This window comes from Pipistrellus kuhlii, unplaced genomic scaffold, assembly GCF_014108245.1.
Source record: "Pipistrellus kuhlii isolate mPipKuh1 unplaced genomic scaffold, mPipKuh1.p scaffold_m20_p_2, whole genome shotgun sequence".
In the NCBI taxonomy this organism is placed as follows: Eukaryota; Metazoa; Chordata; class Mammalia; order Chiroptera; family Vespertilionidae; genus Pipistrellus; species Pipistrellus kuhlii.
In genome coordinates this window covers 17,128,639-17,151,901 of record NW_023425515.1, presented here as the reverse complement: position 1 = coordinate 17,151,901, position 23,263 = coordinate 17,128,639, and the positions used below count along the sequence as shown (strand labels likewise).

The 23,263-nt window shown below is 39.6% G+C and overlaps 1 protein-coding gene across 2 annotated transcripts in view; it reads right to left on the bottom strand.

Annotated features, from left to right (window-relative positions):
- Window positions 1-23,263, bottom strand: part of LEKR1 (leucine, glutamate and lysine rich 1) — a 122,727-nt gene that overhangs the window by 5,583 nt on the left and 93,881 nt on the right. For both annotated transcript variants that reach the window (XM_045583628.1, XM_045583629.1), the window contains 3 exons: window positions 17,254-17,347; window positions 11,356-11,520; window positions 7,667-7,966 (listed from right to left, as the gene is read on the bottom strand). In XM_045583628.1, the coding sequence (XP_045439584.1) occupies window positions 7,667-7,966; window positions 11,356-11,520; window positions 17,254-17,347 (559 nt within the window). The remainder of the gene's footprint in view (window positions 1-7,666; window positions 7,967-11,355; window positions 11,521-17,253; window positions 17,348-23,263) is intronic.

Sequence of the window (23,263 nt, the reverse complement as noted above, 5' to 3'; positions counted from 1 at the left end):
AGATTACAGGAAGATTCCTTTGCCAGCCCTGTGGAAAATGGCCTTGAGTGAGGAATGATGGAAGGAAGTGGGGACAGTAGGAGGCCAAAGTTTTCAGGGAGAAGATTCCTATCCTGAGTGGCTCTTGATTAGGGGAGAGAGAACTAGCATTCCAGGGTCATTACACTGTGTGGATTGGTGGAAAGCATTATCTATACATATGTGTCCAACATTTTCAAATAAAGGCCACTTTGAATGAGCTTAAAAATATGGCTCAATTGTACTCCTACTGGGCAAGTAAATGTCAAAATAAAAATATAAATTGGCTCACCATCTGTTGGAAATTTTTAATATGGCCAATTTTCTCCACTCTTTGCAATGTAAGAGTGGTTTATTTTTATGTTTGTTTTCATTTTTATCTTTAGAGACAGCTGGATTGCTTTCAACAGTGGAAAAGGCAAGAGAAGGGTAACTTGATCATTCTGAAGGTGAGAATCCTGTTTGTGAGAAAAATCGGCTACATCTGGAATAACTTGGGGGGATATGCTAGGAAAGCAAGTCCTCAGTGAAGAAAAGCACAGATTGGCATCTTTGTTTATGCTTTACTAGAGGCTCAGTGCACGAAATTCGTGCACAGGTAAGGTCCCTGGGCCTGGGGGGCGATCAGGGCCAATTGGGGCCTTCTGGCTGCTGGCCGGGGCCTTCCTTTGTTCCATTCCTCTCCCTGTTGGTCAGCACACATTAGAGCGAGTGATTGAACTTCTGGTCTTCAGGTTGAACTACTGAGGGAGCACTTTGCATATTAACCTTTTATATATATAGATACCCAGTCAGATTACAGTTTCCACCAATTCAAACTAGCTATATATCTCAGGGTTAGTGGATAGCCATCCAGCTGAGTGGGGAGCTGAGATGAAAGGAAGCTCTGTGAAAAGATATGGAAATCAGAAAGATGAGTAGGAGTTGTTAGCAAAGGATATGCCCAAATTTCCATTTAAGGCTTCTGCTCAACTAATCTGATCAGCCCAAAATACTGCAGAGAAACAATGGAAACTGCCCTTTGGTAAGACAGGAATGAGCATCTGAATAGATTTCCAGGAGAGGAGGATGATGGATGTCAAGAAAGTTATTCTTAAAATTTTATTTGTGTGCTTGCAAACATAATGAACATTGTGAAATAACTATGGCAGACATACCAGAAATGGCAATAATCCTTGCACTGATATGTTTAGTTTTCTAGTATTGATTACTAACTTTTTATCTCTCAATTTGTCTCAGCACTCCATCTAATCTATCAGTTTTTCTTTGGTCTTGTCTTGGAGACCTACTTCTAAAAATCCTGCATTCTTTTGCTGAACCCATCTCTAAATCTATCACACTGCTGTAATCCTTAGACTTCCTACCGTGAGCCTGCGGATTCCCTCCACCTCTTTCCTGTGTTGGATGGAACTCATTTTCTGATTCCAATCTCTTCTTTGTTTGTTTACTCCCTCATTGCAGTCTCATAGATCCTTTAAACAGCTTCCCAAGTAAGGCTGCAAGGGAAGTATCATTTTTGAGGAATCTATGTCTGAAAATATCCTTATCTGACCCTTGTACTTGATTGATCTTTTGGCAGGATGTAGAATTCTAGGTTGCAGATAATTTTCCTTCATAATTTGGAAGCCATTGTCTTCTGGCTCCTATTGTTGCTGTTAATAACTCTGATGCCATTTTTATTATTGATCCTTTCTAAGTGACCGTTTTTTGTTTCTGGAAGCTTTTAAGTAATTACGTTTATCCTGAAGGTACTGACATTTCGTGATGAAGTGCTTTGGTATGTTAGCTTTGCCATCCATTATGTTGGGTGGACCCTTTCAGTATAGAGCTACATGTCCCTTCTGTACTTGGAAATATTCTTGAATTAGTTCCTTGATAGTTTCCTCCCTTTCCTTTTCTCTTCTTGGAACTCTTATTAGTGGATTATTAGATAGCCTCACTTGATCCTTTAATTTTCTTTTCTTCTCTTTATTTCTTTGCTCTTTCTTATACTTTCCTGGAGATTGCTTCATTTTTATCACCTAACCCAAATGTTGAATTTACTGCTTCAGCTCAGTAATCATGCTTGCTCTTTTTCATAGCTTCCTGTTCTTGCTTCATGTATGCAATATCTTCTCTTTTCTCTCTAAGGATATTAATTATGCTCTTTTTTGAAGTTCACTTTTGCTTCTCATGTTATTTTGTATGTGCTTCACCTAATTTATTTTTTACTTACTTGTTTGATTCTGGCTTCTGTCTTTCATATTAGAGGTGTTCCTCAAATATTTGGAGATTCTTGCCTTTTTGAGTCTCCAAAATGCTACTGGAAGTTCTGTGTACATAAGGAAGGCCTTATTGACTAGTATACTTCTTAGTGAGTAGAGTAGACAGAGATACAGCCATTTTACTGGGAGACCCCACTTGTCAGTATCAAGAATTCTTTTCTTTTGATACAGCTCATTTCTCCAGATAGGGCTCTTCCATTTTCCTGGCCATTGGTATATAAACCTGGTTGTCTGTATTCTGGGAAGATGGGGGAAGTAGACTAGAAGGTCTCACCCTTTTATATACATACTTTCACTTCAGCCTTATCCCATACTTTGCTGTTATCTATCCTTAGGTCTAAAGCCCCTCACATTGTTTTTCTAGAGTGTAAGCCTTTGGTACCTGCCAGGACAATGGGTAGGGGAAACTTGAGTTTAGGGAGGGCATCTGAGCATCTATCTGCTCCTTTAATAATCATTCAAACAGTCCTATTTTCAAATCCATTCTTCTCTCCCTCTCTCATAGGTATCTGGTGTCTCTAATCCCGGGCCATTCCACTGCCAGGGCACGTAATTGGGTTTGCTCCTTTAAGTATTTCACCCCATTCCCACACTCTGCAGAGGCATTAGGTTTCAATGTCCTATAATCTGCTAATTTCCTTTCACCCATACTTTGCTTTCCATTTCCCAAAATGTAGTTGACATCTAGAGTCAACTTCTCTCTTGTTTTCCTTTCCTTATGAATTTATTCACTTTTAATAATTTACTGTCATTTTAGTGGTGTTTTGGGACGTACTAGAGATAAACATATGTATTCAGTTCTCCATGTTTAACAAAAGCATTCCTTTCTATTTTTTTAATATCTTTCCTTGTCATTAGATGGCACAGGAACTGGTAGAATTTAAAACGTCTGCCCCTTTGTTTTCTTTATCTATAGCCTTACGACAACAAAAATACTGAATTCTCTGTACTGTGTTTCCTTTGGTTGTTATACATAAACTGGTTTTGTTTTGTTTTGTTTTGCTTTTTAAAATTTACTATTGATACATTCTGCTGAGACCAGTTTGGCTCAATGGTTAGAGCGTCAGCTTGGGGACTGAGGAGTCCCGGGTTCGATTCCGGTCAAGGGCATGTACCTTGGTTGAGGGCATATCCCCGGTAGGGGGTGTGCAAGAGGCAGCTGATCGATGACTCTCTCTCATCGATGTTTCTAACTCTCTGTCTCTCTCCCTTCCTCTCTGTACAAAATCAATAAAATATATTTAAAAATAAATAAATAAATAAAATAAAAAATAAAATTTACTACATTCTTTTTCTGGATCACAACAATGCCCTTAACAGTGGGCTACACTGTCCCAACAGGACTCACATGGAGTTAGTAGGAAGGAAAACTGGCAGCGAAAAGCATGTGCTCTATTTTGACCTGCTTTTAAATGGTAATGTCCTATTCTCTAGCACTTTATGTGTTGTTGTTTTCTCTGACTTCCCTTTCTTTTTAACGTTGTGATTTTTTTTTTTTATTGTGAGCCTGTACCCTCTGAGGAATTTTCAGGGCCCCCTTTCACATTTACATTTCCCTTACAGTTTTATTTTCCATTTTCTCTCTTCTTATTGACCTGTATCTTTGTGGCTTCACCTTCCTGACCCTTATTTCTGGGGCTGCTCTCCCACAATCCCCGCTCCACACAGGAATGCCCATTTTGCCCTTTAGAAGCTAGGGCTTTCCTCCTATCCTTGAGAACTTTCTTCACACAATGAAAAGCAAAGTCCACCCATTCTCTGGCCTCTTGAGTGAGAGCAGGACGTTCCTCTCCTTAATTAGCTTTCTTATTCGAGTGCTAATTTATCTTCATTCTAAAGGGAATTTGTTCTCCACTTAAATGTGGCTTTTCTTCTCCAGGACCTAAGAAATTTCGAGTGTCTGGAATGCATGGCCAAAAGAGTGGTGCTTTCACTTTGTATGCTGCAACCTCCATTCTTTCTGGCCAGGAACACCAATCGCTTTTATTGGCCAATTTCCCATTTTTATAAGAAATTCTGGGTGTTGGCATGCTTAATCAGAGAAGCAGCCTTAATTATTTACTCTTACTGTTCGGTTATAATTATTTAACTTCTACTGGAAAATCTAGCCTCCCCTCCCCTCTCCTCATGCCAGCAAAAGGAAATTTGCCCCCCTGGCATGTCCTTGCTAGTAGATAACTTTCCCTGTGGAATGATCGATCCCTCTCTACTCCCCAGTAATGATCTATAATCATTTATAAACCATCTCGGCCTCCTGATCTTTCAAAAGTCTGCTTTATATATATATTTTAAGTCCTTATAGTTGAAAGTATTACATATGTCCCATTTTCCCTCTTGACCCCTTTCTAGCCCACCCCACCCTCGGCCTGAGCGGCTTCCTTTTACAACGAATGAGCAAGAAGAGCTCCAAATGTAGCTCCTTTTGTCTGAAAATGACATTCACTGTCCACTTTTAGTCATTTCTTTTGCCAAAATCACCTCCAGGGGCCCTGAGATTGGGAGCCCCAAAATGGCCCCCTATGCCTACCCTCCTGCTATTCTCACTCATGTGCAATCCCTTTTGCTCTGACTGTGAGCTGGGCTTATTGACTCGTTTGTGATGAGTAGAATACAGCAGAGGCCATGGGATGTCACTGCCGAGATGAGATTACAAAAAGACTGTGGCTTCTCTCTTGGGCACCATCCTCTTTTGCACTCTCTCATTCTTGCTCACTTGCTTGTTCTAAGGGAAGCCAGTTGCCCTGCGGTGAGCTGCTCTGAGGAGAGGTCTATGCTGTAAGGAACTGAGGGAGGCCTCTGACCTCCGGCAAGGTGCTGAGGCTCTGAGCCCAAGAGCCCACGAGGAAATAAATCCTGCTCACAACCATAAAGTGAGCCTGGAAACCAGTCGTTGAGCCTTTGCATGAAACTGCAGCCCCTGACAACCTGATACCAACCCTCATGAGAGGCCTTGAGCCAGGGGCACCCGGCTAAGTCACATTCAGATCCTTGTCCTACAGAAATTATGAGATAACGTTTGTTGTTTGAAACCACTGAATTTACAGCTAGTTATTGTGTAACAATGAAAAACTAATATAGGACCTTAAGGACAATTTTTTAACTTTAGTCTATGCTTTTTATATAAGTTGCTGTTTAGGCCATTCTTGCCTCTTGATGTAAATGTAATTACTCAAATAAAACTTTCTTTAAAGTCCTCTTTGAGAGCAGAGAATGGCTGTGTCAGTCTTGTTCATAATGGGAGATCCAGTACCCAGGACAGGGTCTGGCACCTGGATAGATGCTCAATATATTTTGTGAATTTGACCTGTCTTTTTCTACTTGTCCTAGTTTATAAATTGCTTCTCACTTTACACTTTGTCATTTCTTTGGGTTCTCTTACAATTCTGGAGCCTGGGAAATGAGAAAACCTGCTGGTCTAGTTGCCTTGATCTTTCTGCCCTTTAACGTGTTAAGTGCCCCGCCTGTTTTGTCTTCTGGATGGAAAGTATAGTATCAGTCACCGGTGACTGACTGGGTGCTTCATGTGTTAACCTGCTGTCGCTCCTCTAGAACTTCAACACTCCTGCCTCATTTGAAGCAAAATTGCGTCACCTCTCTCCCTTCAGGGTTTTTCCAGTGGAGCTGAGCCCTGTGTGCCTCCCCTCACCCCTGCCTGCACTGGTGAAGCGGCTCCTTTGCTAGGGACATTGTTTTACCCTCTTCCAACAGGAGACACTCAATCATCTGATCCATTAAGCATCTGGCAGAATAAGTTGTGTGTTTACCATCATTTTGAAAGGAAGGAAGGAAGGAAGGAAGGAAGGAAGGAAGGAAGGAAGGAAGGAAGGAAGGAAGGAAGGAAGGAAGAAATGAGGCTTGGAGATGAGTGCTAAGACCTGGGGTCACTAAACTATTGTACTTAGAAGCAGAATCGCTATAACTCAGGCTTCTGAAAGAGGAAGCACTGTTATCCAGAAAAAGGAAACACTGTTATCAATGAATGTTGGCTCCACCATGCTGTGTGACCTTCTAGAAGTGATTCAACCCTCTTCATTTATAACACGGAAATAATTTCTACTTCTTAGGGCTCTTTAGGCATTGCTCTTGACCTAGCATTCTTTCCATTCCCACTTTAACTTATTTTAATAACTCCTTTGCAAAAGATTCACTTTACAAGTCTAATGATGGCATATATGTTTTACTTTGCCTGATAATTTAAATACAGCAAGAGCATGGTATAATTTAGTTGTTAATAATCAATGTTATTACTAGCACTTTCTTTTTATTCCTTTATTAAGATGCCCATAAAACCAACAAAAGTATTACTTGTCATTAACATTCAGAACCTTCCTCCATTTGCCTTTATTTGCTATACTGTCATTCATGGGATCACATATTCTTATGTGACATAACTTTGGTGACTAGAGAGTAGATTAATTGCTCAACTGTCTTAGTCAGTTCAGGTTGCTATAACAAAGTACCATAGACTGGGTGACTCAAACAACAAATAGAATTTATTTCTCAAAAGCTCCAGAGGCTGGGAAATTCATGATCAAGTCACAAGCAGATCTGGTGTCAGTTGAGAACTTGTTTCCTTTCTCATAGATGTTCTCTCCCCTGCCCTCACATGGTGAGAGGAATAAGGGAGCTCTCTGGTTCTCTTTTTATAAGGTAACTCATCCATTCATGAGGGCTCTACTTTCATGACTTAAATATATCCCAAAGTCCCCGCCTCTAAATAATCATTACATTGGGGTTTAGGTTTCATGACTTTTTAAGGGACATACACATTCAATCTATGTTTGTTTCTGCCTAGCAGTTCAGAAATCAGACTTTTGTTAGAAAAATAAAATTAATCAAAATATGTCTACTCCAGTTTAAATAGAAACATTGCTAAAATAATTATGCATACATAAGAAAGAAGACCAGCACATGTAAATTTAGATTGAAAGAAAGTAAATCCCTAAAGAAAAATCACATGTAAGATATATTGTCCAAACATTATCTGAACTAAAGCAGCAAGTGCTCTAAAAGTTTTTTTGATTTTTTTTTTTTGCAAAGATTTAATGCCAAAACCAGCAAGACATATAAAGATGACTAGTCTCAGATGTTTTAAAAGGTCATTTGCCACTCAGTAGAACTGGGTGGTGAGAAAAACCTTAGAGATTATGTAGTTCAATATATTCATTTTACAGAAAAGGAAGCCAGGTCCAGAAAGGTTAAGTGACTGTCTAGTTAAGGACAAAACCAGGATGTGACCCCAGGTCTCTGACTAACAGTCCAGAACGTTTTGCATGACACCAAGCTGCCTAGTATGTGTTTGTTTGTTTGTTTGGTTGTTTGGATGGTTTTTGAAGGAACATGTGCTCTCTCTCTAACTGCAGTGGTGCCAACGTCTGTCCTACCTCTTGCTGGGACTGCTGAATTTGCTGTGTCAGCTGCATCTGTTCCAGCAACACTCTCTCCAGTTCATCGGACTTCTGTTTCATTTCCTTCCTCAAGTCCTCTGAAGCCAAGTCACTCTGGTCAATTTCCTTCTTCAAGCGAGACTCAAAATCTGCAACCAGATTTTTAAGGTTTTCAATTTCCTTCTCCTTCGACTCAGATTCTTCAGTATATTGGATACAAGATTCATGGAGTTTTTTTTCGAGAGTGGCCACTTCCAGCCTTAGATCTCTAGTAGCGTCTGAGATTAGGTCTGATATCTGTAAGATAAATCTTGTATTAGTTTTTAGGCAATATCTCTAGGTAGACACAGTTCTTATGGTTTTAAGAGGCTTATTCTAAATACTCAGTGTACTCTGCTGATCAGAAGAAAACAAATCCTATGACGTATGTAGGCCTCTGAGATTTTCTTTTTAAAAGTTAAAGACTAACACTTTATTTTTGCCACCTTGAATGGATTGCATTAATCATTTGGGCATCCTTGGAAATATATAAATCGCTGTAACTGAATTAAGCTACCAAGAATAGCTTGTGTTTTTATCTGGATTCACTACAGGGTGGCTTTGTAATTAAAAATGCCCAATGCTTGTGGATGCACATAGGGGAATACAACCATTGTATTTTATTCATTATCAGACCAATAAGTTTTCCTTTGAGATTGTTTTTCTTCTTATCTCTAATGACTGGATGTAGCTCAGAAACTATACCTTCTAGAGCAGCAGTCTTCAACCTTTCGGACCTCACGGACCACCAGTCCGCAGACTACTGGTTGGCGATCGCTGTTCTAGAGCATTACTGCCCACTAGAACTCTCTGTGATGATAGAAATATTCTGGGATGTCCAATAGGGTACCCCACTGGTCACAGGTGGCTACGGACAGTGTGTGCTGGTAAATGTTTAACAACTGACTCACAAGCACACATAGCCAGGTCTTATCTATCTCCACAGCATAAATATGCTCACCATGACCAGTTCCAAGCTACCAAAGGGGCATCACTTATCGTTGAGTCTGGAAGAGAAGTGCACAATAGGCTCTCACTTGCCAGTACCGCCCAATGAGCATTGGAAATGTGGCCAATGGGACTGAGGGACTGAATTTTTCATGTGACTTCATTTTAATTCATTGAAATCTAAGTAGTCACATGTGGCTACCATAGTATACAGTACAGTTCTAGAGGACACCAGAATATTATAAAATAGACTGCTTTTCAAGGTGGTGCCTCTTGATAAAGAGAAGAGTGAATATCTTGGGGAAACTAGTCATGACAGTCTTTAGAAGGGGAAAGACTGTTTTCTCTCGCCTTGAAAAACAAAACAAAGAACAGAAAACAAAGCAGGAAGAGCAAAGCTGCTTCTGATGAAACAGATCCTTATTATTTATGCCACGGATATTGACAAGCAATACATATTAGGACAACAAGAAACCAATCCATGGAAGAATCTGGAAAACATTCGGAGACCAAAGTCCCAACGATTTTGTGAACTCTTACTTAAGAATTAAGCCTCTACAATTTGTTTCAAATGTTAAACTTACATTAAGAATAACTTCTTCAAGAAATCTATTTACCACACTTAGTGGTAATTTTATAAATTAAATTAATATGCCATGATCTCCAATTAATCCAGGAAGGAAGAGGGTCACTGCTAGTCCTGGACAGTAGTTTCCATCATCCCGAGGAGACATGGCAAAGAAACAGAGCAGGCTGTCCCTGGCAGGGAGGCTCACATGGTCACAAGTGTGTTCTGATTTTCTTTTAAAAAGGGAGTCAACATTTAAAATTCAAAACGTTCACTTTAAAAATCTGGACTTAGGAGTTCTCTTGAAAAAAACAGAAACCCTTGCCTTTTGACATTTCCCTGCAGATGGGACCCTGAGACAGCAGTCCCAAGGTGACGGGGGGCGGGGTGGGGAGAAAACACGGGACGGGAGGGCATGCCAAGGGGAGCCAGTGGTGACCTAGGGTGCAGGGGGTAGAGGATGGGAAGCAAGAGATCTGCCTGGGAGAGAACCTGCCTCGGGGAGGCGGAACCTTGGGTGAGCCAAGGCTCCAAGTTCCCCCGCATGTGCCCCATTATTCCAATAGGACTTCACTTATATGATAAAACACAAATTGAAAGGCAAAATTGAGGAGTATTATGCTAAGGGAAATAAGCCAGAAAAAGACAAGTATCACATGATCTCACTTATTTGTGAAATCTAATGAACTAAATAAACTGATGAACAAAATATATCCGGAGACACTGAAGCATTCAACAGACTGATGAATTTCAGAGGAAGGAGACGGGGCAGGAAAAGATTAACCAAAGAACTTATTTGCATTTGAAAATTATGCATTGTGGTGGGTGGGGGGCTCAGCTGCCTGCATCCTCTCTAAGTTTAGGAGCCCTCTGGGGATGTCCAACTGACAGCTTAGAGTGGGCCTAGAGTGGGCCTAAGCCAGCAGTTGGATATCCTTAGCACTGCCACCACCTCTGCACTCGCCAGCCTTGAGCCCAGCTTCTGGCTGAGCGGCACACCCACTGTGGGAGCTCACTGGTCACCAGGGGGCAGCTCCTGCATTGACCTTCTGCATGTCATAGTGACTGGCCATTCTGCTGTTCAGTTGGTTTGCATATTAGCATTTTGTTATATAGGATATGCATAATCCATGGACAGACAATAGTGCAGTAAAGGCCTAGGGAGGGGTGGAAACCAAGTGGAGGGGGACAATTGGGGGAAAAGGGATAGTGTAACACTTTCAGATAAAAAGGGAAACATTATTAAGAATTTCAAAATAGCATCTGCAGAGCATTATACCCAAAGCATGAGGCCTTTTTGAGTATGGGGCCCTGTGATACTGTTCTTATCATACAAGCTTGTAGCCGGGCCTGCCTTTGAGAAGGTTGTACCATATCCCCTGTACACCAACCAGAGGCCATCCAATCCCACTTGATGCTTACTTTACACCAACTGTTAATGATTTTATAAAATATATATATTGATTTTATATAGAGAGACAAGTATCACATGATCTCACTTAGAAACATCGATGAGAGATGTTTCTCATCGATGTTTCTAAGTGAGATCATGTGATACTTCTCTCTCTCTCTCTCTCTCTCTCTATATATATATATATTTATATAAATATATATATATTTATATATAATATATATTGTATATAATATTATTGATTTTTATATATAATATATAATATATATATATATAATGTATATATATAATTGATTTTTTACAGAGAGGAAGGGAGAGGGAGAGAGAGTTAGAAACATCGATGAGAGTAACATCGATCAGCTGCCTTCTGCACACCCCCTACTGGGGATGTGCCCACAACCAAGGTACATGTCTTTGACCGGAATCAAACCCAGGACCCTTGAGTTCACAAGCCAATGCTCTATCCACTGAGCCAAACCAGTTAGGGCATAAGTTTGTTTTTATAAAAAATTCCATACATAGTTGGATTGCATGCTTATATAATTTATATCAGCTATTCATCCTGGAGAATATCCAAACCATTCTACCTATGTAGGTAAAACAAGGCCCAGTGTCTATGACGAAAACTGCTGGAGTTCTAAGTCCAGCAGTGCTCTCAGGAGGAAATAACCAACATCCACAGTGTTAAACCCATTAATGGTGATCATCAGAATGACAGACCTTCATTTGTAGCTCCTCTTGTTCTTTCTTATACTTTTGGATTATTTCTTGGTGTTTTTCTCTTTCAATATCAAGTTCCAGTTTAGCTTCTTCCTTAAAGAGAAGAGCTTGCTCTTCAAATTCAACTAAATGTTGAGCTCTTTCCTTGGCGAGTTCAGCTTCAATCTAAAAAATAGCATTTAACACTCACATAAAACCATTTTACCTTAAAATAAGTAAATTAATCTTATTTTCAGACTCCAATATTTTTTAATTCTCACCTGAGGATATTTTTCTATTGCTTTTTAGAAGGAGTGGAAGAGAGAGGGAAAAACAGAGAGAAATATTGATGCGAGAGAAACACATCAATTGGTTGCCTCCTGCCTGAGCCCTGACCACAGCCTGGTCCGGGGAGGAGCCTGCAACCAGGCATGTGCCCTTGACTGGCTGGAATCGAATCCGGGATCCTTGGGTCTGCAGGCCAATACTCTATCCACTGAGTCACTGGGGCTGGGCCAGACTCTAATATTTTTTAAAATTTCTAATTCTAATTCAAAAAGTTAACCTAATTTTTAAATTCTAGTATTTTTTAAAAAGTTGACTCAGAACTTAGGCCAGAAAAATTGACCTTGGGTCAAATATTTTAAGATCTAAGAGATGAAAATAAGTAGAAAAGTTAAAACAATATATGATTACAGTTTTGAGAAATATTAATAGCTTTGTCTTCTGTATATTTATACTGTAAACACAGTCCTTGCCAGCAATCCTATTTTTAAAAAAATTTTGAGGCCCTTAGACTAAGTTCTGTTGAAAGCTCAGAGGGGATATAAAGTACAAATGTTGAGTTTTTAATGGTCCTTTCTTGATGGAGACCATAGATGATCATTTTAATATGATTGTGGCCAGGAGGCTGTTTAAGGAAAACATGGGTCAGTAAGGCCTGCATCCATATTTTGACTCAGAATCTCAGTGCTGGAAGGAACTTTAGAAATCCCTTAGCTCAATTTCACAAGCTTCTATGAATAGTGGAAAGAATAAAAAAGGATTTTGGATTTAAATAAAGTTGAGTTTAAATCCTGGTTCTGACACTTTCTACTTGTATGATGTTATTGTGACTACTAGTAGCCAGATGCACATAATTCGTGCACGGGCGTGGGGAGTGGGGGGTGTCGGGTGTCCCTCAGCCCAGCCTGCACCCACTCTAATCTGGGACCTCTTGAGAGATGTCCTACTGCTAGTTTAGGCCAGATCCCATGGACATTCCTCTGGCAATCCAGGACTGCTGGCTCCTAACCGCTCACCTGCCTTCCTGCCTGATTGCCCCTAACCACTCTCCCTGCTAGCCTGCTTGCCCCCAACTGCTTCCCCTGCCAGCCTTATCACCCTCAACTGTTCCCCTCTGCCGGCCTGCTCACCTCCAACTGCCCACAACCACCTCCAACTACCCCTCCCTCCCTCCGCTGGCCTGATCACCCCCACCTGACCCCAACTACAACCTGGTCACCCACAACTGCCCTCCCCTCTTGGCACCTAACCGCCTCTACCTCAGCCCCATGGCTTTGTCCAGAAGAACGTCTGGAAGGTCTTCTGGAAGGTCTCTCAGTCTAATTAGCATATTACTCTTTCATTAGTATAGATAGAGGACTGGTACATGGATGAGGGCCAGCTGGTTTGCCCTGAAGGGTGTCCTGGAGCAGGGTGGGGATTCCCTTGGGAGGCGGGGTGGCCTGGGCAAGGGGCCTGTGGTGGGTTGTAGGCCTTGGGGTGAGAGTCCCCACTGGGGACAGTGCTGGCTTGGGTGAGGGGCTGGGTAGTTTGCAGGCCAGCCGTGCCCCCATGGGGTGAGGGTTCTCGCTGGGGGGCCTGGCCAGCCTAAGTGAGGGGCTGATGGTTGTTTGCAGGCTGGCCATGGCCCCAGTGGGAACCCTCACCCCATGAGGCATGGCCAGCCTGGGTAAGGGGCGAAGGGCCATTTGCAAGCCCCTCCCTTGGTGGCTGGCCAGGGCAACGGCAACCCAAGCCTCCCACATGCCCAGGCTGGCTCTGTGTTCTCTGCTCACAGGCCCCAGGAAGGCAGGAAGCTTGGCTTCCTCTATTGCCAATGGTGACCCAAGCCTCCCGCTCACTCTGGCTGGCTCTGTGGCCATTGCCATCTTTGTTCCGCTAATTTGCATACTCACTCATGATTGGCTGGTGGGCTTCGTGGAATGATGGCCAATTTATATATCTCTCTTTTATTAGTGTAGGTAATTTCTCCTGGTGAGGTTATGACTAAAGTTCCCTTGTGGGTCCTTATGAGGATGAAATGTGATGAAACATCTAAGAAAAGCTGTAGCATGAGCAGGGTTATAATAGTCAATGTGGATTACTTCTGTGCCCTGATCCCTCAGTCTCTGCCATGGAATCCACACCAAATGATTGTCTGCACTGTGCCTCCACACCACCAGAAACTGTAACTCACTCCTTTCCCAGCAGGCGTTTCCATTTCCAGACAGCACTAAGCATTAGGCACCGCTTCCTTTAGCTGAGCCAACATCTCTCTCCTTTGTGGGTTTTAACCCTGGGTTTTGGCTCTGCTACTGGAGCAAGAGAGTGAGTCCTGGATTCCTTCAGGCCTGGGAGTTTGTCTGGTGAGATTAGAGAAGAGATCCCAGCGACAGGCTGGCTCTGGATTTACACTGTGCCATGATTATAAATCCTCAGGGGGAGTTAATGCCAGATAACTTGGGAGAAAAACTGTCAGACTTGACTTAGTGAGACTCTGTGGTTGAGGTCACCATAAGAAGAGGAGAGATGTCAATCTGCATTTCTCAAGGGAACACTGAAACCAGATTACCAGGAAGCAGAGAGATTGCTATGAAGGTTTGTGGGAAGCCCTTTAAATGAAATAAAGTACAGACAGAAGCCTAGCTCCAGTGTGGGGTCGTTAGGTTTATTGTAGGTCTGAGCATTTGCCCCAAGGCTAAACAATTATACTTATATTCACTGCAATAAATTCTTTTGGCTCTCTCAAAATAAATGTCTGGATTGTTTAGGGGAAAGGATGTTGATGATCATTTAGAAACACAGAGGGTTGTTCAGATGTGTTGCTCTTGGACTACTAAAGACAAGGAACACCTTACAGGCATTCAGAGAAAAGAACAGATGTTCCTGTGAATTCTAGGTACTTACATCCACCTGCTTCCTGGTAGCCATTTAGGAACTTTACAGGTGTCTCAAATAAAGTGTCTGAACCAGAAATCCTGATACAAAAATCTGTCTCCACCTGCTCTGCCCCCAGCCCTCCCCATCTCAGGACTTAGAACCACCATCCATCTCGTTATTCAAATCCTTCCCCTCTCTCCCTTATCCTCCACACCCAGTCCAGCATTAAATCCTGTTCGTTTTTCATTTACAAAATAAAAATTGGATTCTCTTATTCCCTCTTAGTGATTTCTCAGTGCATTAGTGTAAAATCAAAAGGCCTCTTGGGATTTTTGTTTTTTAAAAACTATTTTTTTTAAAAGATCTCTTTTAAAACTAAGTAAAATCATAGGGCCACACCACCAGCCTATATGACACCTTCGTGTGAATCAACAAAGCACCCCTTCCTGAGATGAATTCAGCCGCATGCAGGGCACAGGGCTTGGTGAGCAGAGCACAGGCTGGATGGCAGCTCCTTCTCTCCCTCGGCCTGTGCTATTGTGCAGGGCACAACCCAAACGCCATCTCTGACAACCCTGGACTTCTCCAACCTAACTTTCACCACTTTCACCTCTTGATCACTGTGCTCCAGCCACACTGGGATAGATAAGAACACATGAAAAAAGGAAATCAAATGCAAAACATTTGGAAAGATCACAAGATGTGACTTTAAGAGTTAATGGCCACAAGATACCTTAACAATATTTTTAAAAAACCCAACTAAGTAATATTTTTTAGAAGCTCAAGAAAAACTATTTGTTTTTAAAAAATCTCTGTACTATTTAAAACTAAGTCAAATTAGTATTCCAGCTATAGGAGTTTCCTTAATTGCAGAATTTTCACTGAAGAGTAACACATTTGTGCATTTGGGACCAATTTTAAATGTTCAGCATGCACATTAATTTCCATTCTTCACATCGAAGCAACACTTCGAGTAAACAAAAATCCATGACAATTAGTAAACATATAGTTATTTTCAAATGTGCCATCCTTGTTGCATGGCAACAGCTGATTTTGTTATGTGCCTTTTACGTACTCTAAAGTAATTAAGCACAGGAACAAATGGCTGGCTACATTTTTTAATGACAAAAAGCACTTAAGTTGTGTTTATTCTAATATGTGTATTGTATATTTATAAAGGGAACACTACATTCCTACGCAAAGGCACAGTGACCCAAGAAAGAGATGACAATGTCATATTAGTGATTCTTCTTTCTCATGAGAGGACTTTCGGGGAATTTTTTATTCACAGCTTCAATAGCTAACGCAACCAAGACATAATTATCGTATCTTGGCTTTATTGATCTGGGTCTTGATTTACTGCCCAGCTAAATGATAAGATTTATTAATAAGAAGTCATGCCCTCTCAACAAAATAAAATGTTATAGAAAATTATACCTGCCCAAATACACCTATGATGTAATTAATTTATTAAAAAGATATCATGGTCTTAGTAAGAACTTACAGAATCCTATGCAGGTTTATTTTCACCATCAAATTAACAGCATAAAGCAAGAACATAATACTCTTATATGGTCAGATGCTAACACTACCTTGGTCTCCTGGCTGGGTTAAGATCACCTCAGGGACAGAGCACAGTGTTCAGAAATACTAGAGTGGATCATGAAAAGCAAAGAGTTCACAGGAGATTGTATTTGAAAGTCCTTCCTGGGGTGTGGCTGAAGAGATGAGAATCATACACAAGCAAAGGCAGGAAAGTTCACTCTATCAGTCCAAGAAGAGCTAAGGGAAGGGAAGGACCTGTAAGTCCCTATATTACTTTCATCAGTGAAATTTCTGAATCAAATATGGGACATTTACAATATATCTTAATACATACTGCCAAACTGCTGTCCAAAACATTGCTGTAATTTCCAGTCCCATAAAGAATATGAAACACTTTCTCACCGGTCCTTCAGTGCAGTGCAAAAACCACTCTATCAAGTGGATGTGTGGGGGAAATCTCTCATTGTTTTAATATGCTTTTTTTGTTAGTTGCTTTTATTGTTTATTGTTTATTGTTGAAGTTGATCATCTTTTTGGTTTTTAAAACATGGATCGGTAAAGATGGGAGAATGTGAATAAGAACAGATTCGCCAACTGAGGACACCAAGACTAATAAAAACTAGAAATAATTAAAGAAGTAGGAACTTTAGCCAAAACCGGTTTGGCTCAGTGGTAGAGCGTCGGTCTGCGAACTGAAAGGTCTCAGGTTTGATTCCGGTCAGGGGCATGTACATTGGTTGCGGGCACATCTCTGGTAGGGGGTGTGCAAGAGGCAGTTGGTTGATGTTTCTCTCATGGACATTTCTAGCTCTTTATCCCTCTCTCCTCCTCTCTGTAAAAAATCAATAAAATATATTTAAAAAAAAAAAGAAGTAGGAACTTTAGAGAAGAAAAAGACCATGCTAAAAAATGAAACAAAATAAGAATGAGACATTTAGAGCAACTTTAGTTCATATTCTCAAATTTAGTTGTTGCCCATATGAATCAATTTAAGTCATAACCAGGAAACCATGGCAGCAGTTTGTGCTAGGGATGGGTACCAGCTGGGGAAGAAAAAGAGTTGGGAAGGCTCCAGTGCACTGTGCATGGTGCATTGGTCTAGGAAGTTCCAGAAGGAACCAAGTATGTGCATAGAAGCAAAGAAATCTAGTTGGAATAGTCTTCTGGCAAATAAACAGACTTTAAAGGAGCAAGTAAGACACATGCTGATGAAAGCTACATTCTCATTACCTTTTCCCTCCAGTTAGCATCATCCAGCCGCTTCTGTCGAAGGGCCTCCTGCAGCTGCTCGATGCTCTTCTGATGTGAAATCAGCATCAGTTCCCTGAAAACCATAAACCTGACAAATGAGTCAAGTCTCATCAGAGAATATAATTTCACAATTTAGTCTGTTTATACTCTTTAGTAATAGATAGATAGATAGATCCTACCAGATATGATTTTTACTGTTAGCAATAATTCACAAACATTGCATAGTAAGGATTTTCTCAGGCTTAATTTCTGTATAGTAAGTAATGCTATTTTTGAATGTAATAGTAACAATATATATGGATTCAAAAGTATAATAAAATGTTTTTCATTGTGGTTCTAAAATTCATGACTAAATTCTAACACTAGACAATATTTTGCTTTGCTTTTTTTTTTTTTTTTAAAGGAAAATACATTGGGAAGTGCCATAAAATCAGCATGTTTGTGGTTTCTGCTAGATTTATTTTTCTTTTACTTATCTCAAATGCTGATTGGAACAAACCAAATTAAGTGGAGGGTAAAGTCCGAGGTGTGATATGGTATAGTACAAAACATTAGAAAACTGAAAACACAAAGAACATTTAATATTTTAACCCGCATAAATGGATCCCAAAGTTTAGTTTATTATTCTTGGGGTGGAGGTAATGTGGGTGATTCATGAGAACCTTTCCCAGAGGCACCAAAATTAGCATCTGACTATCACAAGTAGTGGCAAATGCATGCCTGTTGCTTAGGGTGCCTTCCTGTTTCTACAATCATGACTCTTCTTACTTTCTATGTAGGAGATTCTTCCCTGTTCCTTATTCCTCTTCCTAAGTCCTTTGTTTTCCATTACCAACCTCTTCCTTTTACTCTGATCCCTTTTCTCAAACTTGTGACTTTCATTTATAACTGCTGCTGGACATCTGTATCCTAGTGATGCATCAACACCAAAGATTTCACACATCAAAACACAAATTCATTGTCATATCCTGCAATCTTGCCTTTCCTTTTGGCTTCTGAAAACTTTTCTTTAACAATCAAAATCTTTGTTTGGAATTCCCGAGCCATCTCCAACTCTACCTTCTCCTTGTTCTACCACATCCATTCAATAACAAGTTCTATGTATTCCACTTCCTTCTTGTTGAACTATTTGTTCCCTTCCTTTCCCACTACCAACAACTTCATTAAGCTTCTTGACTTTATCTTCCACCTAGTGTATCGTAATAGACTCTCTGTCTATCTCTTGATCTCTATTCTAGTTTCACTCATTGTATTATTAAAAATTTTTTTACTGTAATAAAAATAGTGCCTACATTTCTAGTCTAGAAAATTTTAAAGACACAAACATAAGAAGACAAATTTAACTTAGTAACCAGAGGTATAAATATCACTTGAGGAAAAGTGGTTGAGAAAACAAAACTTTCCAGGCTTCTCTTTCCAGAAAATGTGTTGGATAAGATACCTTTACACTTTTCTACTAAAACCAAGTAAAACTATTTTATTTATTATATAAAATATAAGAATTTGTCAACTAACTGGACAAAAAGGTAAGAAAGATAAAGAGGACAAAACTCAAAATGAAAGAATGGACAAAGTATCAGTGGAAAACTACTGAAATCTGAGTAGTCTTCTGGTTAATTACATTATACCAATGGTAATTTCTTAGTTTTGTACAGAAAAGTAGTTTTACCATGATTAAGAAAGATAGGCTAAATGGGAAACATCAATTCTCTGTACTGTCTTTGTAACTTTGATATAAATATAAAATTATTCCAAATGAAAGGTTAAAAACAATGAAATTAATTGGAAGAACCCCAGCAATAAGTAGAGCACTGAAGCTAACTCTCATCTTGAAAGTACTTTCCAAATATGATGAAGTTGAGCTTTAAAATTTATAGGCATGAAGGGCACAGGAATCAGGAGACAAAGGAAGAGTCTCAGAGGACACTCACCTGAATGAAGTTGCATCACAAAGAGCAACTTACAGTATATGTGTGAAATTCACACTCGTATGTGTAAAATAAAACTAATATCTCCTCTCAAGGTACAAAAAGGAAACAACTGGCTTTGAATTTTGGTGCTAAGTAGAGAGAAAAATACAAATATCACATAAGAAATCAACCAACCCTAATGCAAATTTATATCCTGAATTCATATTACCTGAGTGGTCCCAAACATTTCATGTTGAAATGATAACTTAAAGTGGTGCTAGGTTAACCTTGTCTCCAGATTCCTGGTAGGAAAAACACCAATATTTTGGAGAGAAAACTATCTTAAAACTGGGGCTCAAAGAATTCCTACTGATAAAGAGATAAGACCTATGAGAACATAGTTTTTAAAAAAATCACAAAACTATTTTTGAAAAGTTAATAATAGGAAGAATGAACAAACAAAAAGACAGCATAATCAAACTCACAAATTCTAAAGTATTAAATTTTCATATACAGAATATAAAGTAAGGATGCTCAATACAGTAGAAAAAAAGAAATAAAAGTGATTTAAGTGACTAAGTTTGAAAAAGAACCAAATTGAACTTGTAGAAATGACAAATATGTGACAAATATGGTAGCTGAAATTGGAAGCTCTGTGGATGGCCATGTAGCAGATTATTCATAGCTGAAAAAATGAAGTGATAAGTTAAAAGGGATATTCAAAGGAAGTACATAGAGTGTGGTACAGGGAGTCAAAAATATAACAAGAGAAGTGGCTATCTGGAAGACATATTAAAAAGATCATATACTTATTCACTATTTCAGAAGCAAAGGAGAGAGAAAAAGAAAGGAAGAAATATCTGAGGAGAATATTCCATATTGATGAAAACAACAACCCACAAATCTAGAAGCTCAATGGATTCTAAGTAAGATAAATAAAAATAAATCTTACATCTGAGCACCTGGTAGTAGAAAATTATGAACATCTAAGTTAAAGAGATCCTAAAAGCCAAAGAGAAAAAAAACTACATTATTTTCCAAGGAACCCAAATAAAATGAAAACTTATTTTCCAATAGAACCAAAAGAAACCAAGGACAGTAAAATAATATGTTCAAAATCCAATGAGAAAATAACCATCAACCTAAAGTTGGGTACCCAGCAAAACTATCTTTAAGAATGAGACTGAAATAAAACCTGAGTGTTTGGCACTAACTAAAGGAGCATGAAATAATATGCTTTGCAAAAAGAAATACATTCAGAAGCAAGGTCAGACATGCCAAAAGAAATAGTGAGCAAAGTAACTGACAAGCTGCAGGTGTTAGCTGTAGATGCTTTTTTATTCCTAGTTTGCTGACAGCCACAAAATGCAGGTTGGCGGTTTCCTCTGTGGGAGGATGCAATGCAGTGGAATTGGGGAGAAGCATGATTGACTTCAAAGCTAATGGCAAGGTTCTTTTTCCTGAACTGAGTGATTGATACATAGATGTTCGTTGTGTTATACTTCTTTAAACTTTACACCTACATAAACCTTCTATGTATCTACTCAATATTTATAAAAATGAATGATAATAATAAAGACTAAGTGTGGAGTAGAATGTGTATGTGGAGGAAAACGAATTTAAGGGAGAAACCAAGGTGAGAGAAAGGCATATTAGTAGTACGGTGGGGTTTATTGACCACTCTGCATACTATGAGCAAGGAGGCGTCATCAGGCCTTGCAGGGACAGAGGTAGGGTCCCTGTCCAAATGGTGCTCAAAATCCAGCCGTACAAAGGGAGCTTTATCTTTGAAAGTGTGAAGCAGATCACCAGACTCCGATGCTTGCTCAGCAGTCTGTAGGCTGGAGAACAGCAAGAGACACAGACGGAACAAAGGAGGAGGATTCGGCCATTCCTGTCTCCTCTGCAGACTCATCTTCCTCTACTTGTCAATTAATATTTGTGTTCTCAGCACTTTGTTCTGGCCCTTTTTACTTCCTTTCTTCTCTTTCTCTAGGTGATCTTATCTACTCTTATAATTAAAATGCAATATAGATGCTGACAGCTCCCAAATTTTATCTCTAGCTCATATCTCTAGTTCCGATGCATCTGACTCATGCATCCAACTCTTTACCTGACTGCTCTAATTTTGTATTTCAGAGACATCCGAAACTTAACTTGTTGGTAATCTCAGAGGCTTACAATACTAGTTTACATTTTGCTCGTTAGGTGGCATCTGCTGCTCTACTCCATTTTTTGTTCCAGGATGTAGGCCAAGGAGTAACTCTTACCTGGGAATGTTGATTTTGTGATTTGTAGAAAAGAAAACTTAACAAAACATAGGACCTGTTAAATCTTCTGCTTAGAATTGATACATATCACTTCTCTTATATTTCAGTGTCGAGAACAAGTCAAACGGCCATGTGTGATGTCAAACAAATGTGGATAGCATAGTCCTCTCATTGGGAAGTGCACCATAAGTCACCTGGCACTAGGTGGAGTCCATCACAACTCTGAAATCCTACTGGAAGCCGCTATGAGGATTCCCACCCTGGAGGTGGGAACATTCTTTGCTTAGTCCATGGTTCTTTCATGCGGAAGTGATTTCTCAGTCCAGTTTTCTCCATGGCTCCTGGCTTTCCTCTCTGATATGCACTGGTCTATGTTGACCGCATTGGAAGTGGGCATTAGAGATTCTGCCCTATTGTGAAACAGCTTTGTCAACTTTTATCCTTTTCATAGACTATTTACCTTATATGGCAAAAGGGACTTTGCATATGTGATTAAGGATTTTGGGATGTAGAGATTATCCTGGATTATCTGGATGAGTTCTAAGTGTAATCACCATGGTTCTTTATATAGAGAAGAAAGTTAATGTGGGGGAAGGTGATGATGTGACGACAGAAGCAGATTGGATTCATGGGTCCAGGACCCGAGGAATGCCAGCAGCCTCTAATCTAGAAAAGGCAAGGAATGGGTTCTACCCTGGAGCCTCCAGAAAGAACCAGTTTTCCTGACATCTGGATTTTAGTCCCTTAACACTAATTTGGTTTTGCCACCTCCAGAACTATAAGATAACAAACTGTATTGTTTTAAGCCACTAAATCTGTGTTAATTTGTTATAGCAGCAATAGGAAACTAATAGAATGGTCTGCCTTCAAGTGATATTACGAAACTTCAGGTATAAGATTAGTACCTATAATAGTAAACTTGTTAAAAAAAAAAAAGAGGGGGGGAAACAGTGGTCAATGGAAATAAAGCAGCACTTCACCTGGTTTCATAGAATGTCATTGTCATAGAATGGTTGTGGCTGGCCGTATGCTTGTTAGGAGTAACCAGACAGCAGAGTTCTGGACATTTCACTCACTTTTATTTCTAAGCCAGGTTTCCTATTTGAAAAAAGGTCTTACTGATTAGAAAATTCCAAGAAGCATTTTCAGATGGGTGTCTGTGAGTACATTATAGGTTATCTTCACTATTAAAATGGATAATACTAAATATTTAAGATGCTTGAATTTCAGTCTCCCTGGAGATAGTTACATTTTTTTTGTTTTGTTTTGTTAATCCTCACCCGAGGTTATGTTTTTTCATTGATTTTCAGAGAGAGTGGAAGGAGGAGGTTGAGACAAATAGAGAAACATTAATATGAGAGAAGCACATTGATTGGTTGCCTCTTACACCCACCCCGATCTGGGTATGTTCCCTTGATTGAAATCAAACCTGCGACCCTTCAGTTCACAGGTCCACGTTATCCACTGAGCCAAACTGAGATAGGTTTGATAGCTATAGATAGTTAGCTATAAATATAATTTTGATATCACCAAAAAGTAGAATCTACTTCATATACTTTACTCTGATAAACCCAGTACAAAACATCCCACTGTTAAGTGTATCCTTTTAGAACAAAACTGGGAAAGTCTAGTATATTAGGAAAGCTAAAATATAGTAGGCCAAGGTTGAAATGATATTAATGAAGTATAACTATTCACTGAAGTTTCAAAGAACTATTAAGTTCCTTATGAATTTGTGCAAAAATAAGGTGTTTTGAGTGAACTGTTATAAAAATTATAAACTTACACCTGTGATGGTAAGTTTGCTTG